This window comes from Armigeres subalbatus, chromosome 3 (assembly GCF_024139115.2).
Source record: "Armigeres subalbatus isolate Guangzhou_Male chromosome 3, GZ_Asu_2, whole genome shotgun sequence".
Classification (NCBI taxonomy): domain Eukaryota; kingdom Metazoa; phylum Arthropoda; class Insecta; order Diptera; family Culicidae; genus Armigeres; species Armigeres subalbatus.
Genome location: NC_085141.1, coordinates 48963769 through 48991751, shown reverse-complemented (window position 1 = coordinate 48991751; position 27983 = coordinate 48963769). Strand labels below are relative to the sequence as shown.

The 27983-nt window shown below is 42.0% G+C and overlaps 2 protein-coding genes and 1 long non-coding RNA gene across 5 annotated transcripts in view; all 3 read left to right on the top strand.

Annotated features, from left to right (window-relative positions):
• The first annotated feature begins 1660 nt into the window (after positions 1-1660).
• Positions 1661-2625, top strand: LOC134223633 (uncharacterized). The gene is made up of 2 exons (XR_009982646.1): positions 1661-2103; positions 2398-2625. It is a non-coding gene; the product is annotated as an uncharacterized LOC134223633 (long non-coding RNA).
• Positions 2626-3998: 1373 nt separating this feature from the next.
• Positions 3999-9238, top strand: LOC134225118 (chromatin assembly factor 1 subunit A). Its single transcript, XM_062704914.1, has 5 exons — positions 3999-4466; positions 5071-7246; positions 7315-7481; positions 7547-8469; positions 8526-9238. The coding sequence occupies exons 1-5, from the start codon at positions 4386-4388 to the stop codon at positions 8977-8979; spliced, it is 3801 nt and encodes a 1266-aa protein (XP_062560898.1). The 5' UTR covers positions 3999-4385; the 3' UTR covers positions 8980-9238.
• Positions 9239-14134: 4896 nt separating this feature from the next.
• Positions 14135-27983, top strand: part of LOC134227748 (uncharacterized) — a 29775-nt gene continuing 15926 nt past the window's right edge. Inside the window, exons 1-2 of one of the 3 annotated variants that reach the window (XM_062709413.1) lie at positions 14135-14172; positions 14235-14436. In XM_062709413.1, coding sequence (XP_062565397.1) covers positions 14369-14436 — 68 coding nt within the window. In that variant the 5' untranslated portion in view covers positions 14135-14172; positions 14235-14368. The remainder of the gene's footprint in view (positions 14173-14234; positions 14437-27983) is intronic. The other 2 variants (XM_062709415.1, XM_062709416.1) reach the window with 2 other exon arrangements.

Here is a 27983-nt window from a genome sequence, read left to right as displayed (position 1 = left end):
TAGAAGTCTTTTTTTCATCAAGAAATAATTGCTCGAAGTTCGGATTACGTCCGGAATCAGTGTCATCATAAGACCTAGAAAATCGTGTTCCTGCATAAAAGCTATTCGGTCTGGTGTTGTCTGAATCTAATTGGCATTCCGGCTCATTCAAATTAGGAGCTGATTCAGAATGTGTTTGTGAGACTTCCTGGATAGATTCTTGATAACTGTCAAGATCAGAAGACTTGCAAGAATTTGGAGATATGTGCAGTTCGATGGTTCTTGATTGGATGATAGTAGGTGTTACCTCTTCAATCAAATACTGTACATCTAGGTATTCGGCATCATCCTCGTCGGAACTTTCAAGAAATTCGATTTCTTGAAAATTTAATTCCGCTTCGTCGAATGAGAAACCGGGATCCTGTGAAGAGAGAGGTACACCACAAACCACCATTGATTCTTGTGGACAGCACGGGATCACATTGACACGTAACCTGGTCAATAAAAAAAAAATACGTTTGTACTCAAGTCAGCTCGTTATGTATTTATCTTACCCTTTCTCCGGCTTCAAACTGTTCTTGTAGTCTGTTGAACTGAAGTGGTCGGAACACAAAACTCGTTTCTGCACGGCATTTTGCCCACCTCCATTAAACTCGAGAGCAAGTTCCTTCGTTCGACAGAATGATACCCACTGTGCACACCTTACAAGGTCACGAGGAAACCTAAAGAAAGATTTTCCACAGTTTTTCCCTTCTCATTCAGAATTCACACTTTCGCCCCATATTTTGACAGAGAAAACTTAGTAAAAACAACAAAAGTCGACGGTCACAAACACTACTACAAATATATTTGATATAAAAGCAGATGAAATGTCATACGTTATTATTTTTACTGCAGCGCTCCGAGTGGCGGTTCGACCACCTACTAGAATTCAAATTGACTGTTTTTTATCAAAACGATAGATGTAAACCGAAGTGAGACGTCTGTTTCTCTGTGTCAATATGTTTACGAAGTCGTTATACCTAAAACAAAAACCACCGGTGGGAAGATGGGGCAAAATACCACTCGGGAGGGAGCACTATAATGAGAATAGCGATGAGGTCTCCCGTGGAGGTGCTATAAGGCAACATATTGAAATTCATACCTATTCCTTGTGGCAAATTTTCATAAGGCGTTTGATTGAAAATCGTACGTACATTTTCCTCAGTGTATGGTATTCATTTCAAGATTCTTGTACCATGGTACTTGTACCACCAGTGTGTCATTACACACAAAGAATAAAAATAGTTTTATTAAATATAAAGCACTTTTAAATTGAAAAGTGCTACAATGTTCAGTATAAAAGCGATTTTCTCTAAAACGAAAGTTATTTGTTTGATTTAAAAGTATTTTGCGTGTCTCTTTCCCGTAAATTTAAAAGTTCTTTCTTTCAGATTGATAACTGTAGAAGTGTCAAATTCAGAGAAACTCAACGAAACCCGTTGAACCAAACAGAGAAAAGAGGTCGGTTTGCAAGAACACTGGCATTTTAAAAGGCCAAATTTCATGTCAATTTATAATTTTATCAATTTATGAAATTCTTTCAAAATATTTATTCAACAGCAATTTTTGGTACCATTAGTTGAAGATTATGATAAGCTCATAATTATGATAGCTCAAAAAGAAAAACTCAGATACCCCAGCTCTTAATAAATAGTTCGTTCCTTATTAAATGCATCTCTTTAAAGATTTACAAATTCATTAAAATTTTGATAACTGATAGTTTAATACTCGGTTTAATGTATAAATAAAATGATAAACCTAAAAAAATAAACTAATATTTCCCATTAATGCTAATTTTGGACATTAATGAAATGTAAACCTACCATTGTATCCCCATTTGATTACATAGTGTGACAGATGAAAATCAATACAAACAATATGTTGGTGTCCGCACCGCACGTAAAGGAAAATTTTCATTTCCTTAGTTTTTATTAGTTGGAATAGTATTTTTGTTATTTCGTTTAATTTAAAAGTATTTTAATCAGCCATGGAAAGATTCGGGATAGTTTTCTTGCCGTTCCATGCAGTGGGAAATGACCAGAAGCAGAAAATATTCTGGGAGTGCATTCGGCTGTCATTGGGGTAAGTTTGTATTCCAGCAGCGGTTTTGTATAGAGATTAAAGTTATTGCTTGATTTTCTCAAAATTGCACGCGGCGTACCCTTCAGGAAAGGTACCGCCGCGCTTTCTGCATCCCGTTTACTTGATTCTTATGGGTGAATAGCATTGCGGTGTATCGTTTGGCGCGGCCGTACTTTTCGACAGTCATTCGCCGCGTGAAGTTTTGTGCAAGTACCTATTTAGGAACATTACAAACGCCGCGCAGTGTATCATATCCAGAAAATCCGACAATATGAATTTCTTGTTTCAAAACAGCAGTCGCAGCAGGGACCTTGCGGCCAAAGCTCCTTCAAAATCGGGAACATTGAGTACCGTTGCATATTTTGCAACATGAGGTTCCAGAGAAATCGGTGTCCTAAATCCTAAAGGAGCCAGAGGACGGATGTTAATGTTTATGTTTCGATCATTTATGACTATCCACAATATATGTTCGTTATTTGTACGTTTTATTACAACTGCAATAAATATTTCCTAAGAAACATATTTTATTCAAAAAGTTAATTGTGGGGAAAACAAAAAAGGGGGAATGGAGAAACTTGGGAAGAAAATGTGAGATATTTCCTGTAAAATAAAAAAAGAATCCATTATTGTTTCTACAGTGTGATCTTTTAGGTTTGACAGTTTTAAATACTATCCATTTCAAAAGTGCATAAACTTTTATTTCAGAGGTGGATGCCGAGTAGGTATAAACTTTTTTTTTAACAGTTTACTGACTTTTGTTCTAAACATATACAACTCTCTACGAAAAAGAACCAACGAAACTTTTTATTTTAACGAATGGTTTTTTTAATTTTATAAAGGATTTTTCTTTCTGTGTAGTATATTAGATGAATATCGGCTCTGTTAAGCTGGATGCGGCGAGTGAGCCTTAAATAATTTGTTAATTTTTTTTCCTTCATTATCAAAAGATCAATGGTACAAAAGAAGTTAGGCTTTGGTCTGATTCGTGAATTAAAATCAAATTAAACTTAAAAGTGACAGTTCGGAAATTATGAAATCCTCCGCTCATAAGAATGGCTGGTGCTATTATGCATCTCGAGATAAAATAGAATACTGCGGTCTCCTGCTGGTTGCTTCTCAGGTAATCGCAACGGTCACTAAACACAACAGAGTCAATGAAAATCTCACCCACCGTATGCACTTGCTATGATAAACACTCTCCATGTACTCAGTGACTCCGGTTGCCTCTCACTAATACAATCGAACACTGCTGTCATTTCGCGAAAAGCACGTGGTTTTGTTTTGAGCGGGGAAATTCTGCCTATCTTTTAACACGGCGGCTATCTTGACGTTTACCTTCGCAGTCGAGCCTGCGAGTGTAAGACCGCCGCAGCACTCTAGAAAAAGATAAGCGCGACAATACCCAGCAAGATCAACAAAACATCTATTAAAAATGATTCAATATCTGTCAAAAGTAATCTTGCTCCGCGGGCAGGGTTATTTGGAAATTATTGAACAGTCCTTTTTAAGTTTAATTTGATTTTAATTTGCGAATCGAACCAAAGCCTTAGGGTGAAGCCAGAGTAAGGGTGAAGCTAGAGTAAACGCGACGTGCGATGCGACGCGACGCGACAATGCAATTTTACAGCCTGTTGATAATGTAGTTTACGTGAGTCGCGTCGCTTCGCATCGCACGTCGCGTTTACTCTGGCAGGCACCTTAATATTTTTTCCTCGATTTTTTCTATTGTCTATAATTTCTACAATTTTTTTCTCAGGGTGTACTCTTGAGCTTCCGTGTATCAGTACGTAACGCCGGTAACGTCCTGGAAATGTTCATCCTGGAAAAGTGTGCCGTGTTCATTCTTTGCGCGCATCGCTCGACTTCACTGGAGGGGTGTTTATTTTGAAAACCGCGCTCTTTTTCAAACGTCAAACGCGTTTTCTTCTGCCAGTGATCGGTTCGTGCGGTTTTACGTCGTGCGAGGTGAAAAACACGTAGATTTTCCGATTTTGCAGTGGAAAATTACAAAATTGTTGGTTATTCGGCTAAGGATAATTAGTGCTAGAGACTGTGCGCTTAGTTTTTCCCGCGTGCTGCTAATTTGTTGTGGAGAATTTTGTGTTCTGTGATTAGGAAGTCGGTAAAGGTTGAACAGACGGGTTGACCCCATCGGTAGCGCTAAATCTTCCGGGGAAGAAAGGATTTTTTTTCATATGCACTCTTGAAGAGGTAGTGATCAAGAAGGAAAAGTGGGCAGGCACAAGGAATAAGAAGAGTGATATTTTGGTTTTGAGGAAATAATGGCATCGCTCGCCAAAGGCGATAAACTTTCGCCTTCATCAGCGGCGAAGAAGTTGAAACAATCCAGACTTCCATTTCAGGTAAATTTTTTATTTAATCGGGAACTAATCACAAGCAAAGTATGCAAAAAGCCGTATAGCCTAGGAATGTTATTTTGTTTTTGATATTCAAATGACAACAAACTTTTTTCTCATTAAAATTACAAACTATAGATTATAATTTGCTATAGCCTTTGTTAATAAATTATTAGAACTTTGTTATGAGCAAATTTTAGCATTGCCAAGGTAAGGCAAATGCTAAAATTTGAATTAAGTATCAATTATAAAGTACGTAACCATAAGGATTCTCCTTCGTGTTTATTATAAATTATTATTCATTTAGGCTATTAATTTTTGCTTCCTAATAATGATAAAAAAAATTGCTTCATTGACGTGAACAATGTAATTGTAATTTAATTACGCACGATATCCTGAATATATTAGTGCCGAAAAACAATATGTCTGTACTGCCTTTCGAATTGAGCGAATATTATTTTGCTATCGATTCCATATATGTGTTATCGATTCCGTAGAAAGAAAAAGATCTTTCCCTAAAACCAATTCCTTTATCTGTTGAAAGTTCATAATTCTAATGCATTCCTTAACGTTTTTTTACTTGTTGTTTCTTGCAATTTCTATTAAACAGATTTTGAGTGGATCACCGGTGGCTTTTTCGGAACCAACGAAAACAACTCCTTCACGTAAGCGCAAGCCCTCGATCGAAGCGGACGTAAACAGGGCTACTAAAATTGGTCGCACTTCGGAAGCCAAAGAAAATGTCAAAGATCCTGTTGAAGCGGTCGTAGTTTTAGATGAGGAGAGTATAGAGGCACCGACTGAAAGCGTTGCTCCTACAGTTGAAATACAGGAAGAAAGTTTATCGCAAACTCCTACGAAAAAGGCCGATGAAAGTAATGACGCATCTGGTAGTGCGAAAAAGGATGACCGAATTATGATCAAGTTTCCCGTAGGGAAGAAAAAGGCCCGTAAGAGTAATGCCGGGGAAGGATCAGCGAAGAAAAAGGGTCAAAAGGAGAAAAAGAAGCAACGTAAGTTGGATAAGAAAACTAAAGGCAACGAATCAGTCGAGCCAGCGGAAGAATCGATTATGATCGACGATGATAGCGACCTGTCAGATGCAGAGAAGGAAGATGAAAAAGGTGTGGTGAAAGTTACAGATACTCCCGAGGATAACAAACAAGATCAGGACGAAGAGGATAAGATCGAACAAAATAATGTAGAATCTGCTGCAGTGATTTCTTCTCAAGATGATGCGGTTGAAGACCAGGAGGAATCGATGAAAGTTGTAGCAAGCGTAGAAACATCAGAAGACAAATCCGCAGTTCCGAACACAACTAAAGACAAGTCAGACGAAGACAAGTCGGGCGCAGATACTGAAATCGAAAACAAATCTGATAAGTTGACCGAAGTCGAGAAAGTTGATGAAAAATCAGATACTGCAGTCAAATCTGATGAGCAAATAAATGAATTGAAGCAGAAAGTTGAGGACGAAGCAGTTACTCCTCGTCGTATGCGTCTTCCGAGAGCAGCTACACAGAAAACTAATGAATCTGAACTGCAAAAAGCTGAAGGCACCCCAAAACGGAGCAAATCGACGAAGAAATCCCCTGCTGATGAAAAGTCAGCTTCTAAAACACAGAAAAGGCAAAGTTCTGCTGAGGTGGATTCGCCTCAGGTCAAGGACAAACCGAACACTGAAAATAAAAAGGAAAATGAGAAAACAAAGAAATCAAGCGCTGGTGCATTGGATAAATTGTTTGCCAAAATTCAAACCGAAAACAAGAAAAAGCCAAATGATTCGACTGAAATTCTGAAGACACCAGAAAAAAATCCTTCCAAAGCGGATGACGAACTCATGGAGGTCGATCAGCAGGAAGAAGCTGGCGCTAAAAATCCCAACACCAGCGCCATTAGCGTCACTATCTGTTTGGACGAGTCCAACGATGGCGCAGCGGATGGTGACGACGAGGAAAATGCCTACATGTTGTGCACGCCCAACTCGAAGGAGCGCTCCTTGCTGTCGGATAGCAAACAGGAGAAAAAACTCACTCCCAAGCAGTTAGCGCGGAGGAAAGAAGCCGAACAAAGACACGCTGCTAAATTGCAAGAAATGGAGGAAAAGAAGAAAAAGAAGCTAGAGGAAAAGGAAACCAAGCAACGTGAGAAGGAAGAACAGGAACTGTTGAAGAAGAAGGAAAAAGAGGAAAAGGAGGAACAGAAGCGCAAGGAACGGGAAGAGAAGGAAGAGCAGAAACGCAAAGAGAAAGAAGAGAAGGAGGAACAAAAACGCAAGGAAAAAGAAGAGAAGGAACGGAAAAGGCTAGCGGAAGTGGAAGCGAAAACCGAAGAAAAGCGCAAGAAGGAGGAACAAAAGGAGGAAGAACGGAAGAAGAAGGAAGAGGAAAAAGAAGCAGAGGTGAAGCGTAAACAGAAGACTGCGCAGGCCTTCCAGAGTTTCTTCGTAAAGAAACCAGTGCAAAAAGATTTGAAACAATCGGATGATGAGAACTCGATGGATCGTCAGTCTGTAGGAGACGGTATCGATGTGGTGCCTCGCTTGGCATTCATGCCCTTCTGTGTGAAGGGCGATATGCGATTGGCTCCAGTGTGCAGAGTATTCCTGGGAATGGAACGCAAAAAGCGTTTGGAAGAAATGTTACTTGAACCCGACGCAGGAAAGAACGAACGGAATGGATTGTACCTGCAGCAGTTGAAAAACAAAAACTACGTGGTTGGCAAATGCGAACGTACAAAAACGGCACCGGATGACGAGGGGGAGGACGACGATGTAATGATCGTAGGTGAGTTGAAATCGAATGTTTTTGTTGAAACTGTCCAAATGAAAACGCAATTTTTAATTTAATTTTAGATGATAACGTGTGTCATCAGATCGAAGTAGACCCGGCAGCTTCCCCATCCCGCCGCTATCGTGCCAAGTACTTCCTATTTGAGGAAAACCGTCGTCCGCCGTATCGGGGAACGTGGCGGAAGCAAAGCACGCAGATCAAACCACGACGCCCCTTCGTCCAGGATACTGTGAGTAATGCGTTTTGATGAAGACTACTTGTTATGAAGCTAACGTACCTTTTTTACTCTTCCAGAAATTCTTCGATTACGAAGTCGACTCGGATGACGAGTGGGAAGAGGAGGAACCGGGCGAGTCGCTCCACGGCAGTGACGACGAAAAGGATGTCGACCCAGTCGAAGAAGACTACGAAGTGGACAACGATTTCTTCGTGCCGCATGGTCACTTGAGCGACGAAGAGATGCAAGCAGAGGACGACGTCATTGAGGACAACAGTCCGGAAACCCAGAAGGCTAAGTTGAAAATCATGCAGCAAGAATTTGCCGCCGAAATGAAGAAGAAAACGGAGAAAATCAAACCTCGCCTTATCGGTTGCCTGTGGGAGAATGGACCCGGTGAGGAACCAGAATGTTCAGCCGTGATTAGGGAAATCCTCAAAGCCCGAGCCATGTTGTTCGATCCAGAGGAACCCATTTCGTTTACTGTGCAGAAAAATGAGCCGGAATCGAACAGTTCATCACCTTCGAAAGAAAAGGAACAAACCGAGCGAAAGCTCAAACAGATCAAACTGGTGGACGAGGGTGTGAAGGAGCTGATTACACTCATCCACGGAAGCGCTCTGAATAGAAAGTTCCTAATAAAAGAATTCTTGGCATACTGGGCCAAGCGGAGGGACGAGGGAGAAATTAACGCGCCACAGTTCGCTCACGATAGTATTAGGACGAAAATTCTGCAAGTTGCCAGCTGGAGACCCTGCCCAGATGAAGGGCCAATGCAGAACAAAATGTGTTGGTATGTAAACAAAGAAGCACTGGTCAAATACGGTTTGATAGACTTGAAAATACCCACTGGATGGGAGTTCATTCTGAAACCTATCATCAAAAGCAAGAAGGAGAAAAAACCGAGAAAGGAAGATGCAGTGAAGGACGCCGAGGATGATGGTGATAAGAAATCGGAAACGAAAAAGGAATCTCCTAAAGATAAACAGAAAAATGATGGGTAAGTAACGATCACATAACGATGACATCGTGTTCTTACGATCACATTATTTTCAGACCGCAATCGACTCCTAGCTCAGCATCGAAATCAAAAACACCTGCCGCCCCTGCCTCCAACATCACCAAGTTCACGAAAAAACTCTCCGAAGACGACAAACGGAAACAGTTTGCAGCGAAGGGTCGCAAATCTGCCACCGCATCGCCCAACAACGGAAGCAGAAAATCTGCCGCTGTCTCCTCGCCGGTGGTCGCTTCGCCCAGTTCGGACGCAAAACCGGCCACCAAAAAGCGTGTCCAACTGCTGATGTCAGTGCCACGGGGGCAAAGCATAAATCAGACCACCAAGAGCAATCTAATCAGCCAGTTTCTGGCCAAAGGTGGGACCACCACAAGCAGTGATAAGGGCAGTGCGAAGGTGCCGGAATCGATGGAGGTTGATCCTCCCGTCGCGAATGGAAACCACGGTGGACAAGCGACCGAGCCTGGCGAAGTCATTGTTTTAGATGATTAGGGCTAAGCTTTTTTTTTATTGAGCAATGGGTTCGGAGTGTATCAGTCGTTGCAAATAAAATATTTTGTAATTTATTACACACTAATTATGATCGATATTGCTTTAAGGATCCATGATTTTCCTCTTATATATTATATTATATTAGTCATAAGCATATTTAGCTCAATAGTTATACAGTTATCGCTACTAACCGTATCTAGTACTGTTACTCAGTTCAGGCGTTTTTAATTGAGAAATATACAAAAGAATAGAATAGCATGTAGGTAGAAGTCAGACGAGGTACGTTCAGAGAGTGATTATCCGGCACATCACCAGAAAATTGCTCTCTGATGGAACGTTGACGTTCACTTGTTTAACCGTGCAAATATTCTGGAGAATTAAACAGCCGAACTGAAAGTTGAATAAACTGTGTGCGAAAATAATACACAAATATTTTAGACGCATTCGAAGTTGTTTTATTTATTTAGGGTAAGGCAGGGAACGGGGCCGTTTTTGAGCATCGTATATTTATATGACTAAAAATAACTGCATACTAGCTTTGTATTTTATTTTTTATAGTTATGTTTGCGTGAAATGAAACACAATATTAAGACATTTATAGCGTTTAACAATGTGAAAATAAACATATTTTGTTGGTCTTCTATGCAGCCGCCATTTTGACTGTTTTCGTTAATTCACTGGCTAAGAACGACTGTCACAAAATTTAAGTGTTTACAGCTGGAAAATCGTGCTTAATATCAAACACAGCAGCTTTATGTGGCATACAAGGTAATATTATAGTGTTTTAAAATTTTATTGACTAAATTTTATCGATTTAAGATGATAAAACGTGATATTTGAATTGACCGGAATAAGGATACAATAAATTATTTCCGTTCCCAATTCCGTTCTGTAGGTTTGGAAGATGGATCACAAAAAAAGCATCCGTAAAAACATGGTGTATCATCGAGAAAAGGTAGAAGAAGCCGTGAGAATGGTGAAATCCGGAAGTTCTATACGTGAAGCGGCCAGGATGAACGGAATTCCGAATACCACACTGCGCGATAAGATAATGGGCAAGTATTCTAACCTCAGCCCGGGAAAAAACACTGTTTTCTCAGCTGACGTCGAACAACGGATTGTAAAGTGGCTGCTGGACAATGCCAAAAAAGGATTTCCGGTAAACACAAATAGATTAGCATCGTGTGTGGCACATCATATCAAAACGTCGTCGCAGCCCAACCCATTCAAAAACGGCATTCCCGGTCGTAAATGGATCAGGCTGTTCCTCAAACGTCATCCGGAGATTTCGCGGCGAGTACCGAGTCCGCTACCAAAGCACCGTGCTGCCGTCTCTGAACCACGAATAAGATCATGGTTCACCGAGATTCGTGAATATTTTGCAGAAGTAGGGTTATCCGAAGTTTTAAAGAACCCTGAGCAAATATTCAATTTGGACGAGACAGCGGTACGAACAGTTTCAATTAAAGAAATTGTTCTGGCAGGTTCTGGTCAAAAATATGTTCACGCTAAAGTTGGAAACTCCGATAGAGAATCGTACACAGCACTGTTTTGTGGTAATGCTGCTGGACAATTGGCCCCAACGCTCATGTTGTATCCATATAAATCTCGAATGCCAAGCGAAATTTGGCAGAGATTGCCAGAAGGCTGGGAAAACGGAATCTGGGTGGATGAATAGGGACACATTTTTTCTATTCCTCAGAGATCTATTCTATCCTTGGCTTGTTCAGCAAAAGACACCATTTCCTGTAGTACTGTTTCTCGATGGGCATAAGTCTCACGTATCACCCAACACGACAAAATTGTGCGCCGAAAAGAACATGATTCTTATCTGTCTTCCGCCCAATTCTACTCAAGTAACTCAACCACTAGACGTCAGCTTCTTCCGTCCACTCAAGAGTTATTGGAATCAAGTTTTGGTAGAATGGAGGATTAGTAATAATGGAGAAATGTTACCGAGAAAAGAAATCGCACCACTTTTGAAAAGTGCTGTAGATCGTATGACTAACCATCTTGCCATCGATCTTGATTAACGGCTTTAGGCGTTGTGGCCTATATCCATTTGATCCAGAAGCTGTCAACTATTCATCTTTAATTGGAGGACTTGATGTCATACCACCAACCCAAGTTATGGAACCAGTTGTTGCAGCGGAGACCACTTTTCCAACAATATCTTCGCCAGCGGTTGCAGTTGAACAATCCTTTGTGAGTCGTCTGGAATCATTTTTAACGGCTGATCAGTTGAGCGTATTCCAAAGCTGTCGTTCGATCGGAGAGTGGCACGGAGCAGTTTTTGATACAAATCTATATCAAGTGTGGAATAAGGCTAAGGCAAACATATCGTATCCCGAACCGGTAGAGCCCGTATTTCATGGATTCGACGAGGGGTTAGTTGAAGGTATGTATGCGTGAAATAGCATTATAATATGTATTTTATATATTTTCATAAAAATTTCGGCTATTTCAGAAACCAACCAGGCACGAGGTTCTTCAGAAACTTCGATGGAACTTGACGCAGAGAAAGAGAATTGTGAACCACGAAACGAATTTGAGTATTCATTTCGCACTCCCGTCACATCACTGACTACTTCAACTAAACGTGCTAAACGTCATCCGACGAAAACTTCTCCACCCTCTGTGGCCACCAGTCATGCTTATCGTTTGTATGTGGAGAAACTTGAGATGGCAAAACAGGATGCAGAAATGGAAAAACAAAAGAAAAGGGAGGAAAAGCAAAGAAAGAACGAGTTAAAACAGAAAATGAAGAAACAACCAAGGAAACTAAAGGTTCTTTAAAATTTGTAAGAAAATTACATTAAAAACTTTGTTTGAAATGTATTTTTAATAATAATAAAAGTTGAATTTGTTAAAAAAAAAACATTACGGTACTATTATTTCCATGAAATGAAATGTTTTTCGGGTGATTGGAATTAGGAACGCGAATGAACGGAATTAAGATGCCTTTTTAGATGATTGGAATTAGGATCATATAATTTCTCTTATTTGTATTCACTATTAGAGCGTAAGTTTATGAACGAGTCTCAACATATTTTATCCATCATTGTACAACGGAAATGCCACTATATAACGTAATTTCAGCTTGAAAATGTTGAACGGCTTTTTTTTAGAGCTCTTAGACAAAGTGCATTGTCTTAGGTGAACGGAATAAGGGCACAGCACGTTATGGCAAAATAAAATATTTTTTAGCATTGTTTCTTATGCGAAACACACTTTCTATGAAATCGTAATCTCGTCGAGCAATTTAAAATTTAAATATTTTTAGTAATAGGGAAATGGTTCGGCACTTCATCTCATAGCTCCTATTTACATCCCATCAAAAACAAAGCAATGAAAAGGTAGGGGCAGTAGAGGCAATATGAACATACGAGTCAATATGAACCACCCTCATTATGAGCTTATTGACAAGTTTTATCATGTAAAAGTTATATGATCTTTAAGGCCCAAATTACCGTAATCCAGTCATTGACAAGAAAACAGCCACGTGCTTGTACCACCCCCAGGAAAAAATCCGCCCACTGAGGAGAAAATGCATTCCCCAGCTGAATCGGGGAAGCACTCTTGTTTTAAAACTACATCAACATGTAGTGGTGACTTCAATACATCCGTGGGATGCTTCATTTGGATGAATTTTGTAATATTATTTGAAAAAACTGCCTTTTGCAGAAAATATTGCAAAGTTGAAAAAATATTTTTCCAGGAGGGGAAACCGTCGATTTACTCTCACGTTCTCTTATACTTTGCAGATACTCGAAAATCATGTTGCGTGTTTTCAAATTTCAAATTTCAGTGTTGCGTGTTGATTTGTTCTATATGTTATGCTTGTTTTCTCGAATATGTACGTAAACATCAAGCAATAATCTATGAAAATGATGCTTTTCATGCTATATATTGACACTAAATATTAGATGTGAGCTAGAACTGTAAAAACGCAAGCATCCATAAGCAACGCAGGTTATTTATTTTTTCATAATTCAAGTGTTGATAATGTAATGTAGTGCTAAAATAATAATGTAATGCTAAAACGGCATCACTTTTCATGTACACAGAGAGACCAATCATATGGTCATGTAAACAATCCATAGACCAGTGCATGATGACGTAGGTTGACAGTTCACAGAGCTTTTTCTCCGGGACTTAGCCTCCGGCGCAGCTTCCGATAAAATTGTTTCGTCATTTTATTCGCATGTAGATGTCCTTTGCGATTGCTTTCATGCTGAATGCCAAGAATAACACTAAAATATTCGGATCACAGCAATTTTAAACTAAAAATATGAATTTTAATTTTCCCTTCATCGATTTTTCTTCTAACACCTTGTAAACAAGCTCTGTGAACTGTCAAAATAAGTGAGGTTAAGTTAGAGTTTGCATTGCTCTATTGAATCTGGAGGAACATTTGAGAAGGTAGTCAACTGCATCATAATTTTACATTCATGTGAAATGCATGTAGGAAATTGTGTAATTAGGAGAAGGATGCACAACAAATCAATTTCAGATGCATGTGTGAGGTTGTTTATGCTTATCACTATAATCTGTGCGCTGTACAGGTATTGAAAAGGACGTTTATATTTTGTGGAAATATATAGAGTTTAATACCTTGTCACCTGCTTAAAGGTAGCATGTGACAGATGTGCACGTTTTCCTTGGAATGGTTATTAACCCATCAGTATTGAAAGAAGTGTTGGAGTTAATCTTCCTTGTATGTGCACAACACTCTCCAACAGAACAATACAACAGATCATCATCTTCAATCGATTGTAGCCATATAGCAATCGATCGTCTGCTGCGCAGTCCTCCCAACACATGTATCCTATCCTACCTAAACGACGGCTAGCCTGTTGGTATAATAATGGGATGAACTCCACTCGTCTGGGCAGTGCGATAACACAGTAGTTTGACCGCGCTGTACTAAAACTGTCCAAGGTACCTGATCATCACTCTCGCTCTTCGGATAAGCTGGATTGTGCAGTGGTGAATTTCTATCTGTTGTACGCAAAGGTCAAACTCGCTCGATAACGAAGACGCTAGGCAGTTCCGATCGATCCGTGGTACACACAACATCAAGAGTATACCGCAGTTCTTTAAAATAAAGTTCTTTGTTCAAACTTGTTAGAACAATATAGTCAGTTCGAGCTAAGCATGTGCATAGAGTAGGAGTAAAGTGCTGTGAGATCGGTGAGAAACATAGCTTGTGGAAGTGAATCCTATGCCTGAAACTCCTTTTGGTACCACCTTAGGCCTATTTGTGTTTGTCACTGGATGTCTCCAACCGGTCCCAGTCGATGGAAAGTGCGATGGTTGTTCCGCACTTGAACCTTTGAGAACCGGAGTATAAAGACAGCGCAGACAGTGGCAGAGCATTTCCATCCGGATGGTTACTGATGTCGCCGAAGGGATAGACTTCAAACACGTATACACATTTACAACATTAGCAGCTAAGTAAAACCAATAGTTTTAAGTAGATACTGGGTGGGTTAATAAATGGGATATGCATGTTAAATTTCAGCATTTTTTTTACTGATGATTTCGTGGAGTTTAATCGTTTAGTTGAATTTTTGACGCTGAGCCGCGAACCTGTGCAGGCTGCTTTCTCGCAGACCAGCAGATCTCACACATGTTTAGTTAATTGTAATTTCATGATTTTGTCTCATGCCGGTGGGTGGTTTTTCCCCGAGTGACAACCTTTCGAAATGTTTGTGTACTTTGTACAAAATCAGATCTGAGCGAATGAGTAGGCTCTCCGCAAAAAAAAGATGCAACTCGTGGGTCATTCGCCTCCTCCACGTACCGTCCGCCATCTGCACCCGACTATACACAGTACTTTCCTTTCGAAAACTCCCAGTGCGCGTTGGTCTTCCACGAGCATCGTCCACGTCTCGTGTCCGTAGAGGACCACCGGTCCAATAAGCGTTTTGAAGATTGTCAGTTTGGTACGGCGCGGTGGCGATCTCTATTCAGTCGGAGCGTTTAGCAGAGTCCAAAGTACGTACGATTTCCAGCCACTATGCATCTCCGAATTTATCTACTGGTATCATTTTCGGCAGTCACCAGTGAGCCCAAGTACACAAATTCTTCTACCACCTCGATTTCGTCACCACCGATGCAAACTCGCGGTGGGTGGCTCACATTGTCTTCTCTTGAACCTCTTCCTATCATGTACTTTGTCTTCGACGTGTTGATGACTAGTCCGATCCGCTTAGCTCCCCTCTTAAGTCTGATGTAGGCTTCCTCCATCTTCTCAAAGTTACGTGCCATAATATCTATGTCGTCGGCGAAGCCAAATAGCTGGACGGACTTATTGAAAATTGTACCACTCGTGTTAATCCCTGCTCTTCGTATTACCCCTTTCAAAGCGATGTTGAATAGCAGACACGAAAGACCATCACCTTGCCGTAACCCTCTGCGGGTTTCGAAGGGACTCGAGAATGCCCCTGAAACTCGAACTACGCACATCACCCGATCCATCGTCGCTTTGATCAACCATGTCAGTTTATCCGGAAATCCGTGTTCGTGCATTAGCTGCCATAACTGGTCTCGATCGATTGTATCATATGCGGCTTTGAAGTCGATGAATAGATGATGTGTGGGCACGTTGTATTCGCGGCATTTCTGCAGTACTTGGCGAATGGCGAACACCTGGTCTGTGGTGGAGCGTTCGCCCATAAAACCCGCCTGGTACTGCCCCACGAACTCCCTTGCAATTGCTGCTAGTCGACGGCATAAAATTTGGGAGAGTACTTTGTAGGCGGCATTCAGCAATGTGATTGCGCGGTTGTTGCTACAATCCAGCTTATCGCCCTTTTTGTAGATGGTACACACGACACCTTCCATCCACTCCTGCGGCAAAACTTCCTCCTCCCAAATCTTGGTAATGACCCAGTGCAGCGCTCTAGCCAGTGCCTCACCACCGTGTTTAAATAGCTCTCATGGTAGTTGGTCAGCCCCAGGAGCTTTGTTGTTTTTCAGCCGGCCAATCTCCTCCTGGATTTCCTGGAGATCCGGAGCCGGTAGAATTATGTCCTGCACGCGTTCTCCAAGGTCCATCACCATACCGCCATCTTCGTCTGCCACATCGCCATTCAGGTGTTCTTCGTAGTGCTGCCGCCACCTTTGGATCACCTCACGCTCGTTCGTAAGACGGTTCCCGTTTATGGCCTTACACATATCAGGCTGTGGCACGTGGCCCTTACGTGAACGGTTTAACTTCTCATAGAACTTTCGTGTGTTATTAGCGCGGTACAGTTGCTCCTTCTCTTCTCGGTCTCGATCTTCCTGCTGGCGCTTTTTACTCCGGAAAATCGAGTTTTGTCTGTTCCGCGCCCGTTTATATCGTGCCTCGTTTACCCTCGTGCGGTGTTGCAGCAATCTCGCCCATGCTGCATTCTTCTCTTCTACTAACTGCTCACATTCGCCGTCATACCAGTCGTTTCTCTGATCCGGGGGCACCGTGCCAAGTGCAGCGGTTGCGGTGCTTCCAATGGCGGATCGAATATCTCTCCAGTCATCTTCAAGAGACGCTGCGCCTAGCTGCTCTTCCGTTGGGAGTGCCACTTCCAGCTGCTGCGCGTACTCTTGGGCTGGTTTACCGTCTTGTAGTCGCCCAATGTTAAGCCTCGGCGTCCGACTTCGACGCGTGTTGTACACCGTCGAGAGTTTTGAGCGCAGGCACACTGCAACAAGGTTGGATTCAATATTCGCACTGCGGTAAGTGCGGACGTTCGTGATGTCGGAGAAGAATTTACCGTCGATTAGAACGTGGTCGATTTGGTTTTCTGTTTCTTGGTTAGGTGATCTCCATGTGGCCTTGTGGATATTTTGCGGGAAAGAAGGTGCTTCGGACTACCATTCCGCGGGAGGCTGCGAAGTTTATGCATCGTTGGCCGTTGTCATTCGATACGGTAGTGCAGACTATCCGGTCCGATGACCGGTCTATACATTTCATCCCTTCCTACCTGTGCGTTAATGTCACCGATGACGATTTTGACGTCCCGCAATGGGCATCCATCGTATGTCTGCTCTAGCTGGGCGTAGAACGCTTCTTTCTCGTCGTCGGGTCTCCCTTCGTGTGGGCAGTGCACGTTGATGATACTATAGTTGAAGAAACGGCTTTTAATCAGATCAGGCCGATCCTCAGATCCTCTTCAACTGCAAAAAGCCATCGTGTACGCGGCTTTCCACGAAGCCTGCGGCATCTTCCGGATTCTCTATTAAATATTATCTTCGCTTGACGCTCTTCCGGCATACGAACAACGTGTCCAGCCCTTCGTAGTCTGACGTGTTGTATAAGCTTCCTAATATCTAACCCTTTAAACACCTGGTACAACTCGTGATTCATGCGACGCCGTCAGATACCATTCTTCTGTTTACCGCCGAGTATTGTCCGCAGCACCTTACGCTCAAACACTCTGAAAGCTCTCCGATTATCCTCGTTAAAGTCCATGTTTCATGGCCTTATAAAGCCTCCGGAAGAATCAGAGTAGTATACAGCGCGAGTTTTGTTTTCGTTTGCAGACTACGGGACGTTGTTGGTTACGAAGCCCGTAATTTTTAATTGGCAGCTGCAATACGCCTTTTCACCTTGCGGGTAACATCATTATCACACGTTACTAATGTTACAAGTTATACAAATTCTTCCACCACTTCAAATTTTTCACCATCCAGCACCATTTCGCTACCACCACCACTAATGAACCCACTGTCTCGCTGTCTCCCTCTTAAAAGGCACAAAAGCCTCTTCCACGGCACAGCGATCAATTCAAATCCCAGGAGCATATGCGATTTTGTGATAATGGTACCGCTTCTTTGCACACCAGCTCTCCTAACCGCTCCCTCGAGCGCTCTATTGAACAGTAGATTCGAGAGTGCATCACCCTGCTTTAATCCATCTAAGGTAACATATGACATCGATATTTCATCCGCAACCCTTACACTTGATTTCGATCCGTCCAACGTTATACGAATCAGCCGTATCAGTTTCGCCCGAAAACCATGTTCAAGCATAATTTGCCATAATTCATTCCGTTTCACTGAATCGTACGCCGCCTTGAAATCAATAAACAGATGATGTGTCTGCAAGTTGTATTCCCGGAATTTATCAAAGATTTGTCTCAGGGTAAACATTTGATCCATCGTTGATCGGCCCTCACGAAAACCTGCTTGGTATTCACCGACGAAGGGCTTTTCAAGCGGTCTCAATCTGTTGAACAGAATACGGGACATAATTTTGTACGCCGAATTAAGGAGGGTTATTCTTCGGGATTTGGCGTACTCCAGTATGTGCCCTTTCTTAAAGAGAGGGCAAATGAGGCCATCCTCATTGCCTCATTGCGCATCTCCTTTCGATAGCTCTTTCGTATGACAGTTTGCATGGTTTACTCGTTTCGAGTCGAGGTGCGCAATGCCACCCCAGCTAGCAGGCATTTCCTCGTCTTCCCATATTTTCGACATAATATGGTGCAGAACTTTATTAAACTTTCCCTTCTGCCATGTTTAAGAAGTTCAGCCGGGAGCTGGTCCTTCCCCGCAGCCTTATTGTTTTTCAGCTCTTTAACAGTTTTTTTTAACCTCATCTAGTGTTGGCGATTCCACATCTTGTCCATCGTCGCTAATATTAATTCTATTCACCAATGCACCGTCACTTCCACTATTCAACAAAGTCTCGAAGTGTTGCTCCCACCTGGCAGCCACTTCGGTCTTTTCTGTCAGCAAATTCCCTTGTTGGTCGTTGCACATCGCAGGCTTGCCAAAAACTCCTCGCTGAGTAGAAAATGAGCAAGAGCAAGAGTTTTTTTGAGGAGCAGAAATAAGCATCCAAACTCACAACATTGTGCATCATTAAACCCGAGCTTGTGCGTCGCAAAACAAGAGGGAGTCTATCTGTTCATCTTTTTCTTGTGTTGCGTCACTTACTTACACTCACACTCAAAACAGCATCCAAGATTTTTTTCACATTCAAAGCGTTGCTCCGGAGGCTCACTGAGTGCTCTTTCGCCCGACGCCTCACTCACATTGTGTTTTTATTTTGCTTTTCCTCACTCTGTTTTTTTGTACCTCTACACCTTGTACACTCCACATTGAACCAACCCGTCCTGGGTCGCCTCTGTGCAGAACCTACCACTTCTCTTGCTGTTGTGCTCACTGCTCCATGGATCGACTCCCATAGATCGCTGATGTTGTCGCTAACGTTGTTTGCACTTATCCGTTCTTCGAGTTTCTGGCGGTACTCAGCCGATACTCCTTCCGCCGACAATCGCTGGATATTGTAACGCATGGTTCGCTGTGATATTTCGTTCGATACAGTTGACAACCGTGATCGAATTTTATTGACAACGAGGTAGTGATCAGAGTCAATGTTCGGACCTCTGAATGTCCACACATCGATAACATCCGAGAAATGGCGCCCATCCACCAGAACATGGTCTATCTGGTTGCAAGTTTCACCATTTGGGTATCTCCAGGTGTGCCTTCGGATGTTCTTTCGTGCAAAGTATAGATAGTGGAATATATAGATGAGCGAAGATAAATCCTCTGTCTCCAAACGAACTGTCAAACGTGTCTCCAAACGAGCATGACGTCACGATTTCAATGGAAACGTTAAGGGCTGTGACGTCATATGCGCGTGTGCACGGGCAAAAAAATCGACTCAGCCATGCTTTCGCTCATCTATAGATTCTACTATCTATAGTGCAAAGTAGGTGCTACTGATGGCCATCCCTCTGGCAGCAGCGAAATTTACTAGCCGTAAGCCGTTGTCATTGGTAGCGAAGTGAAGGCTCTCCCTACCAATTATGGGACGGAAAAAGTCCTCTCTACCGACCTGAGCGTTAGCGTCTCCGATAACAATTTTCACGTCATGCTTTGGCGTGGTTAGTAGATCCAATATTTGCTTACAATTCTTCTATTGTGGACGCTTTTCCTGATGTGAAAAAAAAACTAAAACTCCGCGATCTGCATCATGTTTTATTTCAGAATGCACTTTTACTTTTTTCGCTTCTACCAAAGCCAAGTCTAACGCTTTCACTCTCACGGTGTGGACAGTTTATCCACAAGCGTCGCATACTGAACGAAATTGTTGTAACACCTAGTTGAAGGAACAATGAACTGGACATACGTCAGCTATGCCACACTGGATACGCTCCATTAATTTTATGCAAAATAACATCAAACCTCCATCACCAGCTCGAGTACCTTACAAATGCGTCAACGTGTACCTATTGGTGTCGAGCTACCGCAGAGCAAATGCATCAGTTGAAACGCATTAGCATTTCCCGCCAAACAAATGCATCGGAAAATGGACTCTTTTTCCATCCATGACGACATCACTTGGATTGGATCCAGAATTTATGCCGATTAGCCGGTGATCAATTTTGTACGTTGGTAAAGAACGGTGACCCATCAGAGGGAAATGCCCGCAGTATTCTATTCAAAACAGGTTGTCGTGCCCTGGTCGTGCCGTACCAACCCTACGTACATTTGTTGATGGAGAAGAGTCTGGTTGAAGCACACGAAAAAAAAACTTGTCACCATAGAATGCTTTATGCGACCAGATTAAAATTATACGCGTGTTGCACCATTTAATCGGTCCACCTATTCTGGATGAGTTCTGTACTCCGCACAGAGAATGGTCTCAGTATGAGAACGATCGGTGTTTGCGGATTTACGCTTCAGGTGCTGATGTGAAGCATACGTGTGTTGACGATCGGGTATTGCCCAGGTTAGTGACCAGCATAAAATAAATTGGCATTATGATGGTTTCATTCGGTATCTCACGGGTTCAAGGGGCCCGTTTTACTTTATTTGGGAGATTCGTGCCATCGATTCACTGCTTTTTGTCATCATTTTCGTTACGAATTAGCGTGAAAAAGCATGTGTGGTATCTGAGTGTTACTTTCTCGTTTGCTCACATAAATCCAAAAAAGCAAAGGATCTTTTTCCATACGTGCGCTAACACGCTGTTGTGAATACGTTACGAAGATTACTTAGTTGTGAATTCCACCACGGCTGGTAAACTTCTGGTCGCTCCTCCAGCAGTTTATCAACTAATTGGCATTGAAATAGATCATTCTAATAAATTTCAGTAAGCAGCCTATTTCAATCGTGAAATTTGACGATGTTCTGTATATCTGAAATAAAATAAAAGGCGTATGATTATTAGGTCGATACAAATATTTAAAATCTATTTTATCTCCCCCATTCAGATTTTTTTTGACGAAAAATAATATTTTTTGGGGCAACAAAAAAAAAATTCGGATAATTTTGAGGATTTTCAAAACATTCTTCAACAAATCCGAGGAGTTTTTTTATTTTTCTCATTTTAATATTTATTTTTATCCCCCCTTGACCTTTCAGAGACCAGTAGGACAAAAAGTTAATTAAATATTTATAACGGCCTTAATTGTCATCGAGTAATAATGGAGTAGCCAGTACGGGCGGTACAACACTCGCCTGCCGGAGCACCGAGGGCTTTTACCTAATCGACCTATCTTGTTCATTGCGTACCTCACCTTTTGTGCCCATCGTATCGCTGTCAAGGACCATTTTTACCGGGTTATTGTCCAACATACTGGATACGTAACAGGCCCACAACAGTCGTTCGATTTTCGTGGTATGAACAATGGATGGTTCTCCCTAGGGATAAAGGTAAATCTGCAAACAGATACCTGAAATTATCACTCAGGGAGTGGGGTTGACGGAAGGCCTTCCCACTAAACCCACCCAAGTAACGGAAGGTTACTTGAGTTACCCTCTCTTCTAATGCCCTGATTCCCCGGAACTACCTTCCAGTATTACTTCTGGAGGATGATAGGCAGTACTAAGCGCACACTTCTGAGCCCTTCGGCTCCCTTGTTTGTGCCAGTAAGCACACTATTCCGATAGCCCCGGCGGTGGATATATTCTACTCCGACGGGGAGTTTCCCGACGTCGGAAACATTCCCGTAACCGACGACCCATCTCAACAGGGGACCGCGGACGAGTGCCGAGATCGATCTAAAGATTCCGGGTGGAGAGAACTTCCGGTTCAATGGTGCCCCGACGACCCGAAGCCGGTGCATTCGCACGTCATGGCCTACTCAGCTGGTCCTAGGTGGTGAGCCTAACCTACCCGGATAACCGACTTTCGATGCCCTTGAGCCATTCAGCTCCCACTTTAATCGTTGAGCCATTTGGCTCCCGCCTCGGTCGTTGTCGTAAAGGATTTGGATAGTCCCCGATGGCGGATCTAACCTTCTCCGACGAGAAGTTACCCGAAAGCGGGAGCTCCCCCGAAACCGGACGTTTCACCACGACGCAAGTTGACGCCGTTGATAGGTGGCACTGGCGTTCCCATACATAATCGACATATATTTTCTGCGGCGGAGTGCTCATGGTCCGATATCTGCAATGGTGGCCTGCTGCTGCTTCGTACGCCAACTTCGTTGTAGGATATCGGCTATCCTGGACGTCACTCTTTCGACCGCTCTCCACTGTTCTGGGTTCTGGCACATTTTTCTGACGATGTTATCGGTGGTAGAGTACATTCCGCATCGAACTCTATTCCGTTTCGAACCAGGAACATGTGAACAGTATGTGCTCAGTTGTTTCTGTCACGTCTAAGCATTGGGGACAGGCTGGGGAAGCCGCATGTCCTAGCTTGTGCACTGTGCAATGCATTATGGGTTTCGATACAGTTCTTGTTTTGTTTTCTCAAGAGCATAGTAACAAGGTCCGCTATTTAGACCCTTCGCAGAGTGCAATCCCATTGAAGGCGCATCCCTTGGCAATAGGAAATCAATCCTTTCTTGAGAAAACAGAACAGTAATACTGTTATTTGGCTATGCATCGGAGCCCTAGCCACATCCTTGCCTTGCTTCTAGAGTATCACCAGTAATTAAGCTACAAACCCGGGATTTAGCTCTATCTACAAAACCATTTCTAGCTGAAGAATTTGTTCAGTAACAAGAGTTTCCGTGTGTTCCTTTCACTACCATTGTTAACAGTTAATGAAGGGTTAGTACACATTAACTGGATTTTTCCAGCGATCAGTTCAATCTAGGATGGGTACCCAGGTTTTTCAACTAATTGTTGGAAACTTACTTCCGCTGCATAAAATTTAGCCTCAATCAATGGAAATTCGAGTCCTTTAACTATCTGCAGGGTAAAGTTAATGTTGTTATACTTCAAACACTGCTGTTGGTAGCGAGGACTAAATACTACGAAATGGATTAAGCTAGGGCTCTATTTGGTAGATATTACTCCGTAACACACTACGTCAAAGTGACCTACCGTTTTACGAGCTGTTACAACGGTCACGATTTTCGCGGATTTGTCGCGAATTTGCTCATCCAGTCGCAAAAATCGCGGTTCCTTTCAATGTGGACGCGAAAATCGCGTATTTATATTTGCACACTCTCGACAATCGCCTTTTCGTATGAGTGGATGCTAAGCAAGCAATACTTTGGGATCAAAACATTAGCATTAGCATTAGCATTGTTACGGTGTAATTCGTAGATTGGACACTAGTGATACTCATGTTTTACTTTTGAGATCCTCATCTAGAATGCTATCAGAAATCAAGAAGGGAAGTAGTCCTTGATTCCAGTCTTAAACAAAAATAACAAAAGCATGAGGATTACTACTCCTGGCCACGTCCATCTTCACCGTAACTAAAGAGATGAAGGAAGTGTTGATGTAGTACTTACTTAACGAGAGGCCACCGACTTAGCGACACCCTCATAAGTACCACGGAGTTGGATAATGAGGAAGGTATTCGTTGGGTCAGGATTTGCCTGCAGCTGGCAATGTAACCGTGGTAGATCTTACCCCGTAACACACCACGTAAAGGTGTCTACCCAGCGTTACGGGTAATACTTTGGGATCAAAACATATTACAGAAATTTCGCGATTGAACTTATTTCATATTGGACGCGGATCGGGGTGTTCAGTTCTATTTTGTGCGGTCGGAAAGTAAATCAATTAATTTGCAATTGAACGTGTTTCGTATCGGGCGCGGATCCGGGTGTTTAGTTTTGTTTTATGCATTCGGGAAGTATAGAGTGCGCCTTTTCTCGTGTTTTATATCGGACGCAGCACGTTCTCACAATCATTAGATTGCTTGGTGCTGCTTTGTGCGGATCAGTAAATTACTATGACACAGTTTCGCAAAAAATAATTATTAAGTCGCATACCCACTTCCTGCAAAATGGTGGGTTGACATCAAGGAAGGAGCGCCCAACAGGGCTCTGGTCCCCACAAGTTCCTATCTAACGCTTCCATGGGTCGTCCGATGACAAAAGACCGCCAGCTAAGGGTTGTGTACTGGGCTGGTAGTGCAGCCTGGGCACTGTTGTCCTTCTGACATCAGCTAGAGTGAGAAGGTACGCCTCGAGCGTCTGTTCACCAGGAGGTGCGGCTCAAACAGCGTCTGCCTGGTACCCTGCGGCTGATCAATAAAATGTTGTATCGCATCAGCTATACCTAAGGTGGCAGCGACATCAGCGCGATGTAGGTAACGCGACCCCGGTAAGGTAGCTTACTGAAGCCTCTAAAATACCACGAAAAATGGAGATAGAAGAAAAAAAGAACGTTATTTTTGGCGACCGACCCGGCAACGAAATAAGGACTATGATTGGAAACTCGGTACCTGGAATGTCAGGACCCTAAATGAACCTGGACGAGTGAGCCTTCTGGCTCGTGAACTGCAGAAGGTTGGAGTGAACGTGGCCGCTATTCAAGAAGTCCGATGGCCTAGATCCGGAGAACATGAATTCCGAGCCGTGGACCCCACGACCAACACTGCATTCAAGTATAACATCTATCACAGCGGCGGCGGAAAAGTAGAGCATGGAGTTGGTTTCGTAGTGATGGGCAAGCAGATGAAGCGAGTGATGCGGTAGAAACCCATTAGCGAACGAATCTGTGTGTTGAGGATACGGGGCAAATTCTTCAATTACAGCCTAATCAACGTTTACGCACCGACAAACGATGAATCCGACGACGTGAAGGACACGTTTTATGAATGTCTCGATAAAGCCTATGGAGAGTGCCCAAAGCATGACGTAAAAATTGTTATCGGAGACGCTAACGCTCAGGTCGGTAGAGAGGACTTTTTCCGTCTCATAATTGGTAGGGAAAGCCTTCACTCTGCTATCAATGACAACGGCCTACGACTAGTAAATTTTGCTGCTGCCAGAGGGATGGCCATCAGTAGCACCTACTTTGCACGAAAGAATATCCGAAAGCACACCTGGAGACACCCAAATGGTGAAACTTGCAACCAGATAGACCATGTTCTGGTGGATGGGCGCCAATTCTCGGATGTTATCGATGTGTGGACATTCAGAGGTCCTAACAGTGACTCTGATAACTACCTCGTTGTCAGTAAAATTCGATTGTCAACTGTAACGAACGGAAGATCACAGCGAACGATGGGTTACAATAGCTTACAATAGTTATGGTCAGCGACAACATCAACGATCTATGGGAGTCGTTCCATGGAGCGGTGAGCACTACAGCACGAGAAGTGGTATAGGCACTGCATAGAGGCGACCCAGGACGGGTTGGTTCGATGTGGAGTGTCAGAGAGTGACAGACGAGAAGAGCGTTGCCAGAAGCCGGATGTTGGTGTCGGGTACCCGATCGAATAGAGATCGGTACAAGGAAGCAAGAGCAGCCGAAAAACGAACCCACCGCAGGAAGAAGAAAGAATATGAAGAACAAGTGATAAGGGAGTCGCAGGAAAAAATGGAGCAAAACGATATGCGGAGGTTCTTTGATTCTGTCAATGGCGTGCGAAGAAAGACAGCGCCATTTCCCGTCATGTGCAACGACCAACAAGGGAATTTGCTGACCAATTCAAGTCCAAGCTTACATATCTATCCAATTCGAAAGGAATGAAATATGCAAATCCAATTTAAATCCCATTTAATTCAATTCAGATCCAAACTAAATCCAATTCAAATCAAAATAAAATCCAATCGAAAATCGAATCCAAATGCAAATCCAAACGAATCTAATCCAAATTCATTCCATACCAAATCCAGTCCAAATACAATTCAAATCCGATACAAATCAAATCCAATCAAAAACCAATCCACATTAAATTCAAATTCAATCCAAATCCAATCCATTTCTAATCCCAAGCATAAACAAATCAAAATCAAATTCAATCCGAATTAAATCGAAATCCAATCCAAAAAACAATCCAAATCCAATACAGATCCAAATAAAGTCCGATCGAAATCCAAATCCATACGAATCTAATCCAAATCCAATACAAATTCAATCAAAATCCAATTCAAATCCATACGAATCTAATCTTAATCCAATCCTAATTCATTCCAAACCAAATCCAGTCCAAATACAATCCAAATCCGATATAAATCAGACCCAATCCACATTCAAATTCAGTCTAAATCCAATACCATTCCAATCGCAATCATATCCAAATCCAATCTAAATGCAATTCAAATTCAAACCGAATCAAATCCAAATCCAATTCAAACCCAATACCAATCCAATTCAAATCCGAATCAGATCAAATCCAATCTAAATCCAATCCAAATCAAAACAAAATCCAATCCAATGCAAATCCAATCCAAATTCAAATCCATACGAATCTAATCCAAATTCATTCCACACCAAATCTAGTCCAAATACAATTCAAATCCGATACAAATCAAATCCAATCAAAAACCAATCCACATTAAATTCAAATTCAATCCAAATCCAATCCAATTCTAATCCCTAATCCCAAGGATTTGTTTATATCCAAATCAAATTCAATCCGAATTAAATTGAAATCCAATCCAAAATACAATCCAAATCCAATTCAAAATCCAATCCAAATCCAATCAAAGTTCGATCGAAATCCAAATCCATACGAATCTAATCCAAATTCAATCAAAATCTAATTCAAATCCACACGAATCTAATCTTAATCCAATCCTAATTCATTCCAAACCAAATCCAGTTAAAGACAATCCAAATCTGATACAAATCAAATCCAATCCACATTCAATTCAAATTCAGTTCAAATCCAATACCATTCTAATCCCAATCATATCCAAATCCATTCCAAATGCAATTCAAATTCAAACCGAATCAAATCCAAATTCAATTCAACTCCAATATCAATCCAATTCAAATCCGAATCAGATCAAATGCAATCGAAATCCGATCCTAATCAAATCTAATCCAGATTCAATGCAAATCCAAATTCCAGTCCAAATCAAATCAATCCAATCTAAATCCAATCCAAATCCAACGCAAATCCAATCCAAATCCAATCAAATACAAATCCAATCCAAATCTAATCCAAATCCAATCTAAATCCAATCCAAATCCAATCGAAACCCAATCCAAATCCAATCCAAATACAATTCAAATTCAAATCCAAATCCAATCCAAATGCAATCTAAATCGAATCCAAATCCAATTCAAGTCAAATCTAAATCCAATACAAACTCAATCCAAATCGAATTCAAATCAAGTTCAAAATTCAAATGTAATCCAAATCTAGGAACTTTTTCCAAATAAGAGCTCTGCTCTGCAAACATAATATTTGAAACCAATTTCCCAAACCATTTCTTCCATGCAATCTTAAAATTTTATTTTAATGTTTTAGATTTGTATCAAACAAACAATCCAACTCGTCATTTTATTTTTATAAACATTTGTCTGCTTATTTGCCCTATTTTGCCTTTCTTTTACGCTTTGTTTTGTCGCCCGGCCTACTCCTCTGACCTTCCGTCAGGGAGCCTACCGGAAACGCTTGCCTTTTCCGTTATTTTGTTCTTTTTTTATTGTGCCGTCTTTTTTGCACTTTTTTTTTCAACCGGCCTACTCCTCTGCCCTTCCGTCAGGGAGCCTACCGGAGACACTTGTCTTTTCCGTTATTTTGTTCTTTTTTTATTGTGCCGTCTTTTTTGCACTTTTTTGTCAATCGGCCTACTCCTCTGCCCTTCCGTCAGGGAGCCTACCGGAGACGCTAGCATATTTACATTATGTTT

What these genes read in the sequence shown, in the direction of transcription:
- LOC134225118 (XM_062704914.1), top strand. Translation starts at nt 4,386, where the DNA reads ATGGCATCGCTCGCCAAAGGCGATAAACTTTCGCCTTCATCAGCGGCG. An exon ending in CGACGATGTAATGATCGTAG is followed by an intron (nt 7,247 to 7,314) that starts GTGAGTTGAAAT and finishes ATTTAATTTTAG; the next exon opens with ATGATAACGTGTGTCATCAG. An exon ending in GATAAACAGAAAAATGATGG is followed by an intron (nt 8,470 to 8,525) that starts GTAAGTAACGAT and finishes CATTATTTTCAG; the next exon opens with ACCGCAATCGACTCCTAGCT.